This window comes from Hemibagrus wyckioides, linkage group LG17, assembly GCF_019097595.1.
Source record: "Hemibagrus wyckioides isolate EC202008001 linkage group LG17, SWU_Hwy_1.0, whole genome shotgun sequence".
Taxonomy (NCBI): Eukaryota; Metazoa; Chordata; class Actinopteri; order Siluriformes; family Bagridae; genus Hemibagrus; species Hemibagrus wyckioides.
Genome location: NC_080726.1, coordinates 3963205 through 3975577, shown reverse-complemented (window position 1 = coordinate 3975577; position 12373 = coordinate 3963205). Strand labels below are relative to the sequence as shown.

At 40.1% G+C, this 12373-nt stretch overlaps 1 protein-coding gene across 1 annotated transcript in view; it reads left to right on the top strand.

Annotated features, from left to right (window-relative positions):
• Positions 1 to 4627: 4627 nt before the first annotated feature.
• nlk2 (nemo-like kinase, type 2) overlaps positions 4628 to 12373 on the top strand; it is a 92987-nt gene continuing 85241 nt past the window's right edge. Inside the window, exon 1 of the mRNA XM_058413421.1 lies at positions 4628 to 6414. Within this exon, the coding sequence (XP_058269404.1) occupies positions 5936 to 6414 (479 nt within the window). The 5' untranslated portion in view covers positions 4628 to 5935. The remainder of the gene's footprint in view (positions 6415 to 12373) is intronic.

Here is a 12373-nt window from a genome sequence, read left to right as displayed (position 1 = left end):
TGAAGAAGCAGCACTAGAAAAAAAAGGAAGAAGGCCTAAAAAAACGGCTGACATTTAATCAGACAGATTTTACGAGAAGTCGACGATTGTTCCTCACCACAGCTACTGACTCTGTCTGTGGATTCTGAATGAAACAGCATGCGGTGTGCTGCTACAGGAAAGTAATCAACGACGTGTTACTCTTATCACAATGAAGGTGATTTATTTCTCTTATATGGATGTTTTTTTGTTTTTCTTACCCTTCTGGGTAAACTCTATATACTTGTGTGTGAAAATCAGCAGTTTCTGAAATGATACTGAGCTCCTGACCTGTGTCATGATTTTAGGAATTTTTTCTGCATCCACATGTTTGGCTGATCAGATCAGTCCATTCATTCATTTTTTTTTATTTAATTTTATTTATTCATTAAGTCATTCATTACCTTATTTATTTATTTTATTTTTTAAATGTATTTATCCATTTATTTATTAATTCATTCATTCATTCATTCATTCAATGATTTATTTATTTATATATTGATTCATTCATTTATTTTATTTATTCATTAAGTGATTCATTAACTTATTCATTAATTCATTAATTTATTAATTCATTCATTCATTAAGTCATTCATTAAACTATTTATTTATTTAACCTACTTATTTATTTATTTATTCATTCATTTATTTATTCATTAGATCATTAATTAATTAATACAATTTTTCATTCATTCATTCATCCATTTATTTATTTATTTATTTACTTGCATTATAATCCTCCACTCAATATTTTCCCAGAATTCCACACAGGATGATCTCTCACACAAAGAGCAGTAAGAGTTTCCTGATTCTTCACAGCACAGTATCGATCTGTGAAACTCTCTAAGCTCGCTATAGATTATAGTTGAGTTTCTGGTCATGAGGTCAGAGAGGGAAAAGTAATCACCCCCCCTCTTCCTGTCAGCTGCAGGAGCTTCGAGTGCCGCCGCTTTCTCTAACATCCATCTCCAAATGAACTCTGGATGTGGGACACGTCACGCTCATCCATCAGAATTAGGACTGCACTTAAAAGAGGACAGTCTTATTTTAAACCCGGCCAGGGGATTCGCCTCTTTGTTTTAATCAGGGCCGAGACTTAATGAGAAACCTACGGCAGTCACCTTTCCTGGAGTTTTATGTGCTGCTTGGTTTCACCTTCAGCTTCACACGGAGAGGCCAGGCTGCTGCTCGGGCGGCTCGGACACGAAAAGAATAACACTGAGGGAAATGAAGTGTGAAATTTCATCTAGAAAAAAAATAAAACAAACAATCAACAACAAAAAAGAAATATTATAAAAGATGACATTACAGAGCTGGAGGAAAGAATTTTTATTTATTTAATTAATTTATCCATTTATATTTTAGATAGAAAATACCTGCCGTATTATAAACCCACACCTTGAATAATTCCTTTATGCTGTTTATTTATTTATTTTTATTCATTTACTTTTTTAGACAAAAATATCTGCAGTATTATAAACCCACACCTTGATTATTTTCTATATTCTATTTATTTTTATTTTTTTTTAATGCAAAAATATCTGCAGTATTATAAACCCACACCTTGACTAATCCCTATTTATTTATTTATTTTTATCCTTTATTTTTTTAGACAAAAATATCTGCAGTGTATATCTGCAGTGTTAAATAATTCTTATATGCTATTTATTTATTTATTTATGTATTCATTTATTTTATTAATTTATTTTTAGTCAGAAACATCTGCAGTGTTATAAACCCACACCTTTCCTATTTGTTATTTATTTAGTTAGTTAGTTAGTTAATTCACTTATTTATTTAGACAAAAATATCTGCAGTGTTATAAACCCACACCTTGAATATTTCCTATATGCTATTAACTTATTAACTATTTATTTATTTATTTATTTATTTATTTATTTATTTATTTATTTATTTATTTATTAATTACAATACAAAATAGTTGGGACAAAAAACTTTAAAATAAATATAAACTTCACAATCTGCTTTATACTGTAACACTACAAGTAAAATGCATTTGTGTTGCTTGTGTAAAGGCTTCATTTCATCATATTATCTGTTTTTAACCAGAAACTAATCAAAAATCAAATGATTCTACCATGTGATAATGAAACTGACAGAACTGAGGATGTGGAAAGTCTAACCACACAAGTGGAGTTCTTTTTTTTTTACGTTACAGTAGGACGAAAACCCAGTGAAGTACAGTACTGAAATCTGTGAGTAATTACACATAAAATTATTATTTTTCAAATACATTAGTGAAATTCTCGACTTCACGACTTCTTTCCCTGTTATAATAGAAATCGAGATGAAGCCAAGATTAAAAAAATGTAAAAAATATTTTAAAAATAAAATGAAACACAAAAACAGAATGATAAAGAAATAAATATTATCTGCTGTACAATAAAGGAAAAAAACGACAGAAAAATACATGGCACAAAAATTATACAACAATGATTTGCTCGGTCCTGTGGTTTCCATTTGTTGAAGAAAAAAAAGCAAGATCAACGTGAAACAGAAATCACAGCACATTGTGTTCCATTGTGACGATGTGTTATGGAAGTGAAACAGAATATTAAAGCAGGCCTAAAGTATGAGTATAAATCAGTTCCTCCAGGATTACAGGAGTTTTTTTACTCATATACTCCAGTCAAGCATAACATTATGACCACCTGCCTAATATAGTGCTGGTCCCCTTTTTGCTGCCGAAACAGCCCTGACCCGTCCTGCACTGTGTATTCTGACCCCTTTCTATCAGAACCAGCATTAACTTCTTCAGCAGTTTGATCAACAGTAGCTCGTCTGTTGGATCGGATCACACGGGCCAGCCTTCACTCTCCACGTGCATCAGTGAGCCTTGCCCGTCCATGACCCTGTCACCGGTTCACCACTGTTCCTTCCTTGGAGCACTTTTGATAGATACTGACCACTGCAGACCGGGAACACCCCACAAGAGCTGCAGTTTTGGAGATGCTCTGATCCAGTGGTCTAGCCATCACAATTTGGCCCTTTTGGTCAAACTCGCTCAAATCCTTACACTTGTCCATTTTTCCTGCTTCTAACACATCAACTTTGAGGACAAAATGTTGACTTGCTGCCTAATATATCCCACCCACTAACAGGTGCCATGATGAGGAGATCATCAGTCTTATTCACGTCACCTGTCATTGGTCATAATGTTATGGCTGATCGGTGTATTTCACGTGTAAACAGAGAGCTTTGTATGTTTGATGACGTCAAACGACGTGTCTCAGCATGATCTTGAGGAATAATGGACTGATTTTGTTTCGTTTTATTCTGTAAAAAAAAAAAGGGCAGTTTTGCTCTCAGCGTGTTTCTGATCGCTGGACATAAGCACCATACCTACTTTAAAGGTGAGAGAGAGAGAGAGAGAGAGAGAGATGGCCAGTTGTGTAGACCGGTCAGCGCTACACAATGTCAAATAAAAACAAACAATATATAAACTCTACCTTTTTTATGGTCTGTGTTGTGGATCACATTTCAGTCTGTATTTGAAATACGTACATATAACGTGTATATATTATCTATTTTTTTAGTTTTAAAGTGTGCCACTGAGGGTCATTTTTTAGTCAGGTTACCAAAACAGTCCCTTGGTTCCATGTCCAGCCTTTTTTTTTCCCTTTTAATCCCTGATTATGAGGAACATCTGCTGCGAAGGTAAGCGAGAGAGATCCAGGAGGCTGTGTGTAATCTTTAGTGTTGTACAAGGTCCATTTATCTACCTTAGATCATATTATTATTTTTAATTAAAGAAGTACTAGTTAAAGTTTTGAGAATATGACGGATCATTTCATCCTCATAAAATGAAAAATAGATCGTTTCAGTCCAGCTCTGTTCCTTCTCGCTTATAACACTGGTATAAAGCATTCATGACGTAAGGAACATGTAATATTTTGACAAAAGTTTAGAAAAGACCTCAAACCTGCATTTCATCTAACACACCTGACCCACAACCCCCGGGTTATTTATTCCGATTATTTATTTAGTTATCTATTCTTAAACCCTGACTCCCCCCCCCCAAAAAAAAAAACAAACAAACAAACAATCAGGTCCTTTTTCTTTTTTTTGTATCCACAGACAAAGACAATAAAGTTACATGAATCATGATCACACAAACTTGGCCGCCCTTTACCTTTTACCCTTCGCTCATCAACGATTTGAAGAATAATTGGCCAGCGAATGGTGGCAATCATTTCAGCCCAGAAACGCGCTTCAGGTTTCGCCTGACAATTGGTCGGTTTGCCTCGCCTAATCTCGTCCGCGTGAAACCGGCGCTCTCTTGCCGCCATTTTGGCTCAAGATCTCCGTGTCGCCGCGTGAAACAGCGCCGCCTCGGTTAGAGCCGTAATGGAGTCAGTTTCGCACTCGGCAGTTCAACCCGTCTCCGTTTCTCTGGCAACGGATTGGCCGGCGTGCACCAATGAACGCGAAACTCGCTTTGTGATTGGTCAGAGCTCCTTCAATCACAGGTGAGAGGTAGGCGTTCCAATGTCCGTGTGAGGCAGGATATCAAAAGGTTGCTTTGTTGGATCGGAGTGCACTTGGAAACCTGTTCTTATGATCCTGTAGGTAGCGCGCGAGTGTAGGGAACCAGCAGGGGATCAGAAACCGGACTCATGGTTTGAGTGTGTGTGTGTCTTTAGGTCCTGGCAGCACCATCCGGCTAGAGGGTGAGCCGAGGAGGACACTGACTGCTTGTTTTGTCACTGCCAGCAACACTGGATGTTTTTCTATTCTCGTTTGCTGGAGAATTTCTTGGATATTTTTTCCTAAATCGGATTTATGATCCGCGCGCTTGGATACAATAACTAACGACGCCGTAGTGGAAGCAAACACGCACGCGCGCGCGCGCACACACACAGGAATCGATGGGGAAAATAAGTTGACTGCTGCCTTGGGAGAAATTGTTGTTTTTTCCTCCTTCTAGGGAAAGGATCGCTCTCATTTCTCATCGCCACCATGGGGATTTTAGATACATAGTGGCGTTGGCACTTCCGATATTCTGGGATTGTTTCTTTTCTCGAGCGCGAGCAACAAATTTCGGAGTGCCAGCCATCCTGCGCGCGAGCAAATTACTATTTAAAAGAAATATCCATTTCGATGATAGAGTCAATAGGTAAATATACACGCGTATAGGTGACGGATTTGGCATATATGGAGGGAATTTGGTCGACTTTCCAGCCGTGCGTAAAATAACTTCTTCCTCCTGCAAACCCCGCATGCAGTCCCGGCAGTGGACGCGGCCTCGGTGCATGGATCAGCCGACATGGCATGCAGTGAGATCTAAAAGATGAATGCAGCATTTCCCACGCTGACACACATCCGTCGGTTTCCCCCTTTCACACTGCAGGAGAGGGAAATAAACCCGAGGGTGGAGCAGATGCGAGGCCAGGTGCTTCCCACCTCCACCATGCGGGAGATCTAAGGCCGCGCACTGGATCATCCACCACGGGGGGAGAGGGAGTTTTTTTCCATCACATCAAACATTGTTTAGTTTCAATTTTTTTTTTATTTTTAAATTTAGTTTTGCGTTCTTTTTCTTTCTTTGTTGTTGTTCTTCATTTCTAGTAGGGATCTTCTGAATGCTTGATATTGTGCCTGCAAGGTAGAGAGAGAGAGAGAGAGAGAGAGAGAGAGAGCGAGGGATCTTCTCAGAAGTAGGTCAGAGATCTTGCAAGATAAAGCTGGCCAAAATGGGAGTGACTCTATCACTCCTGCTGATATGACATCTTGCTTAATTTTCTAAATTTGCCTCTATCCACTGGATCCATGACCGCTTGACCCCCCCTGGCTGCTTCTTCTCTCATCATCTTGGCCTGTGAGGTTTCTCCCTCGGATCTTGTTTTCTTGCTTCCCCGACATCCTTCCCCCTCTTCCAGGCTTTCCCAGAGTGCGTATGGCTCTTTGCGGGACCACGGCTGCTAACGCGGCCAAAATGATGGCGGCGTACAGCGGAGGCGCTTCGGCGGTGGCATCGGCAGCCCACCATCCGCACCACCACCACCAGCTGGCGCACCTGCCTCCTCCGCACCAGATCCACCACCAGCACCACCACCATGCCGGGCAGCACCATCTCCAACAACAGCAGCAGCAGCAGCATCCGGCTCCGGGTTCAGCCGCCGCCGTCCATCCTGTTCAGCAGCAACACGCGTCCGCCGCCGTCATGCTTAACCCGAGCCAGCAGCAGCAGCAGCAACCATACTTTCCGTCGCCCGCACCCGGACAGGCTCCCGGTCCGGCTGCGGCTGCGGCGCCCGCTCAGGTGCAGGCTGCAGCCATCAAGGCGCACCATCACCACCATCAACACCATCTACAGCAGCAGCTGGACATCGAGCCTGATCGGCCTATCGGATACGGGGCATTCGGCGTGGTCTGGTAAGTCGTGAGCTTACTTATTTCGTCTAAATGCTGTGTGAGTTGGTGTTCTGAGATGGAATGATGCAATTGCTAATGGTTGAAGAGAACAGATGCAGGAACATGAGGCTTGTGTCATCAGCCAAGCAAAGCAGGACGATCCAGTATACCAAGGTACAGCCTTGGACTTCTTGAAGCCCTGCTAAGTTTCTAGCTGGACACACCAGGTCCTGCTGTCTGGGTCAGTTGTGGTATTCAGGTGAAAATGGAAGCCCCAAAACTTTTTGCAGGGAAGAGTCCGGGCCTCCCAGACTAGACCAGCAAAACATTGAAAGAGCTGCACTGTGGACTTTAGAGTGGTCACTAACTTCACTTGTTTTCTACAAAGTTTGGTTCACGTCAATCAGTTACACCTGCTCCAAGACCCTGAGAGCACCTCATCCACCCGACAAAATACAGAGCTTGGTGCAGATTGAGGGGTAATTAAGCTAGGCACAAATACCGATCCTCTGAATTGAATGAAGTTGGTGACCAGTGTCTAGATCTCTAACAGACAGGTTCTATCAGAGACTAGTTGGCTGCTATATTAGAGTTGATAATGTATTTAAAAATAATCTCAATGTGGTTCTAACTTAACACACACACACACACACACACTTACTCGCTTTGTAGTTGTAACTTTCACCAGATCTCCAACTGAACAAAGCCCTGAATGAACCCCCGAGAGCCTGTTCTAGAGATCTGGAGTTCAGCAGAGTGAAGTGGTCACTAACTGCCCCAGTTTTACTTCTGCTTTTTAATCTGCACCAACCAGTCTGTGTTTTCTCAGGTGGGTGAGGTCCTGTTTTTGGCAGAGGGGGCTTGAAATTGAAACACTTGTTGTGATCTAGATCTCGAGATCATGAGGAAGAGGGCTTGGCAAATTATTGAAACTGGACTCTGGCCTTGTTTCATGACCACAGCTGACCTCGTGTGATCTGCATTTACATTCCATTTGCGTCTGTTCATTTGGCAGACGCTTTTATCCAAAGTGACTTTACAATGGAGACAGGACACAATCCAAGCGTATACACAAGCGATAGACGGGGGAAAGTCTTTATCTAAGGGTATAAACAAGTGGTGCTTTTAATATTCCTGTGATTTTTCAACCTGTGATATTTTGGACACTAGCTTGGACAAATCTTGGATAAATTCTTTAGCAAGCTGTAATGTGTCGCCTCAAGTGGTCTCACGGCCGGAAACCTTACTGATGGCTAGAATCATAGCTAGCAAAATGTAATAGTAGTACGGCGACGCAGTTAAAACGACTGTTTCAAAGAAACGTAGCACATTGTGTTTGCGACAAAAATTTAGCAAGTCTCCAGCCGGTGGTGAACTATGAGATGTGGTGTTGTTTCGTTACATCACACACACAAGATAGTATTCAAGTGAGGTGTGTGTGTGTTTTCTCAACATTTTGCTGTCCTTCTTCTCAGGTTTTTCTGTAAGGTGACTGTTGTGATAGCAGGAGAGTAACAGAAGAGCTTGCACCTTATTTTGTTATTAAAAACATTTAGCATCGTGACGGTCTTTTTGTTGTAGAAAAAGAGAAAAAAATAAGAAAAGAAAACGAGTCTCGGAGTGGGATCTGTGTGTCTGGATCTGAAATCGAGGTTGTTTTTATTTGATATTTTATCACAATTAAAAGTAAAAGCTGAAGTGACTAGCCCTGTCCAGGTTAATCTAAAACTCGCCTAAAAAATATAAATAATGTTAACTTCTTTCTTTCTTTCTTTCTTTCTTTCTTTCTTTCTTTCTTTCTTTCTTTCTTTCTTTCTTTCTTTCTTTCTTTCTTTTGAATAAAGTGAGGAATCCTGTTAATATGAAACGCAGGGTTTCGAATGAGTGGAAAGTTCAAGGAATAAAAAAAAGCTCTCATGACTTGAATGGACTGAAATAATGATACGGATTTGGCATTTCGTCCTTCACATTGAATCAGTTCCACAGATTCTAAGAGGGTCCTTGGAAATCTTTTACTCTGGATGAAAAATTTTTAAAGACTCCTTACTTTAGACTACTGAGCCATAATCTATTAGTTCTCTTTAGTCTTTGTGATTATGAGGAAAAGATAAAAAAATAAAAAAAATCACATGACGTCTGGTGACTATCTCCATCCAAACCACAGAGAGGAATTTGGTCAGTGCATGTGTACCTGCTTCAACAGGAACAGATGAGAGCACTTTGGCCTAGAGCGGCCTCTCAGAGGGAGCGATGGCATGTTTAGGAGAAATGATTTAGCCAGTTTCTGTTTCGTCTGCTTCGAGGTCAGGTTTCACTTTAGGTGCAGACGCACAAATGCAGCAAACCTGATGAAAGCAGACGCAGCGAGAGGGCTTTGCAAAATCGAGGCTGCGAGTTTAGCTCGCCTCGAATATGTTGATATGTCATTTCCAGGAGGAAGGGGTGGTGAGGTTTGATGAAATATCCTTTAGAATCAACATCCTCTTGCAAGATTATGAAACTTTGTCAAGAAACAGATGGAAATTGTGCCTTTCGCTGGGTAAAATGTTGGACTGTTGTAGTGCTGTGGTGGTTGTTGATGTTGTTTTTTCTTCTTCTTAACGTTTTCCACACACATGCTTCAGCTCATCTGTTAATTAGCAAGTTGTTCAGGTGTGTTACCATAGGGAAAATGGCGTGCAGCGATGCGGCACTCGAGAAACGGCTCTCCAGCTCAAGCGAGGAGTCTTAATTGCATAGAAATGATGCAAAGCTGTTTTTTTTTTATGTCGTTGAACGATATAACAATCTGTATTTTTTCCCACCTATATTCGCGGACTTGTTGCGTAAGCTAATATTTCGAGTACGAGTTACTCAAATGTCCCCCCCCAGTAACAGAGTAAGATGTTATGTTACATTTAAATAATGCCACCTAGATGTCCCGCCCCCTTTCCCCTGACCCGTCTCCATTCATTCTCTCAAATCGCGACTCCTGAAGCGCCAACACAAGAACCTGATAAATGGCACGTACTTGGTTAAAAATAGCCCCAAATGACGTGCGCTATAAAAACAAGGCCTCGGTACCTCCGGCTCTGACTCAGCTCCCATGAGTCAGTGTGGCTCGAAAAGCCAGCGCCTGTGTGAACCGTGTTATCAGAAATCCAGAGCGCCATCAATCCGAGAAATAAAGCCATGGTCGGGATTCATCTGTAAGAGGAGGCATGAAGAGAAGCAAGCACCGATCTTCCGTCTCGTTTTCCATCACCCCGCTTGCCTTTGCCACTGGACTCTTCCCCTGACCTTTCCTCAGAATTGCTTCCTGCTGCTCATTGTCCTGCCTTTAATCGCCCCCTGTTCTCTGCCGGGGTATTTTTAGCCATCCTCTAGAGATCTGCTGTGAAGAGCTAGAACCATCCTGGGGCTTCCTTCAGAGGTTTAGGCAGAGGAACAGAATCAACCTGCTACAAAGACCAAGAGAATGTGAAAATTGATAGGAGAGAGAAAGAACAATAATAATACTGTTATTATACATGTTGTTAAGTAGTCTGAAGTATAAAAGTGCTACGTGGACGTTTCACACCTGTCTGAATCACAGCAGAATTGATCCGTTTAATGAAGTGTTTTCATTAAAAAAGCATGTTGGACGAGGAGAATGTAGAACTGAAAAAGTCCGCTTTCATTCCTCAGACACAAATCCCTAGTGCACTTCCTTTAAATGATAATTCAATAGTAATTTCATAATTATAAAAAATAACCTCTTTTTTGTTTCTTTTTGGATCACATCTAGGGTTTATTTACGTTGTTTGTCTGTGTAAATATCCAGGACACATGGCATTTCTGTAGCTCTACAGCTCTGTCCTTTGCCTTAGTCTAGATAGGGCAGGTTTGATTCACTTCCCGAGTCGATTCAGAGTCGAATTGCTTTTTTGGCTGCGATAGTGTTTACTTGGAAATGAAACAAGAACAAAGAAACGTATAAATATGCTTGTATATGTAAGCATCTTCTTAGCAAGCCCATATAGCATAAAAGATACAGTCAAAACTGTGTATTTATTAATTTATTAATTTTTAATTATTAATTTTTTAAAAAATTGTGTACAAAATAATTGTTGTATTTTCATATATTTAATTTTATATTAGGTTTAATATTTATATTAATTAGTATATTATAATAACTGAAATAAATGAAATGAAGTAAAATAAATTACTTAACAATATATCTATATATTTTATGTAATTTATTTTAGATAATTAATTATCTACAACTTTTTATGCATTTAATTATTTATTATTCTATTATGTATTATCTATAATTTTAGACAAAATTTAATATATATATATATATATATATATATATATATATATATATATATATATATATATATATATATATATATATATATAGATATATATATATATATATAGTTAAAGCTTGTTTCCAGTCACATTCTGTCATTTTAACAACAAAAAATATTGTAAAAATATCACGATGTCGGTATTTATATCTCTGCATCACAGACTTCCTTTCAGGTGGACTAAGCACCGCGTCCGTGACCCGGAATTATATTTAGCCTTCACTGAAAGTACGAGGAGGTAGAGGATTTCCGCTTTTAGACTCTCAGCTCTAACAGTTCATTGTGCAGGGTTTTATTTATTTTTCATACCTGATGCTTTTTGACACGAATCCTTGAATCTCTATCTTCAGTGCACTTCTCTGGCGCAGGGCTACCGAAGGGAAAGTAACCGAGTGTTAAAGGAGAATTAAAGCGATGCTTGGGCTGTGTGTAATTTGCTGAGCGTGGGTTTTCGAGAGAGCTCTACTAAAAGTGTAGCGAGTGCTCTCTGATGCGTGCAGCTGCGAAAGGTTGAGTAAATTGGCTTCGGCCCTGCTGCCGAGAGCACGCATGTCATGTGTTGGCTTTGCGTGTTCGGTCCAGATGGAACAGGAGCTTTCCAAATTAAAATTGAATTCCCCTGCTGTAAACCACTTGATTTGCACACTTAATGTCTGTTTATAACCCCGCGGGTTTTACATACGCGTCTCCACACGCAGCCGTTTGCAGCGCAGGCGCTTTATTTAACCTCCAGTCGATACGCGTCGTTTGCGTAGGAACGACTCGGTCGCTTCAAGGGTCGATGGTTCGCAGCCTTCTGAAAGGAATTAACATTTTTAAAGGAGAACGAGATCAACGAGCTTTGGGGTGCGTCGAAGCTGACAGGAAATGAAGCAAGATCGAATAAAGCTGAAGGAAATACCCCATTTCACCTCAGCAGAAATCCAAACATTTACCCACCGACCCCCTAAATAAGCCGCTGAAGCGAAAAACTAGAGCATTGACTGGGAATCCCGAAATCATGTGCTCGCTGGAATCTTGATTTCATTTCGAAAACCGTCTGAACGAGATTTGACTAATATCAGAAGAACAGAATGAGGAGGAGGAACAATTTATTCTTTTTTTTTTTTTCTTCATGTGGCAACTGTTCTAGCGGGTGTTTCATTTGCAGTTCTGCTAAAAATATCCCTGTGCCATTTATAGAATTTGCTCAAGGAAGCGTGTTTGAATTCAGAAGCATCCAGCGCTTCAAATAGCATGGATGGATTTTCCAGTTTGGGGTCTGTCTTCACTAAAAAACAAACAAACATGAGTTGTTTTTCTGTGGCATCTTATTAGAGAAACATGCTAACTGCGAAATTGTGTCTTTCCTGTTCAGAATTTCTGTTAGAAATTCATTCAGCTGTCACAGAAAATTTGTCAAATAGTGCTTCAAAGAAGTCTTTGCCTGATAGCAGGAAAACATTAGCTTGTTCGTTAGCATGAGCTAAGTCTCAGAAGTGTGAGTATTTGTGCGTACAGGCTTAAAAGGCTTGTGTTTTACACCAACAGGCTGTTTAGCTAGCTAGCAGGTTAACAGGCAGTTTCAGCTGCTGCAGTTTAAAGTCTGAATGAAATCGATGCTAGTAAATGCTAGTGGTGAAGAAGGCAGCAAGGAGTTAGCAATG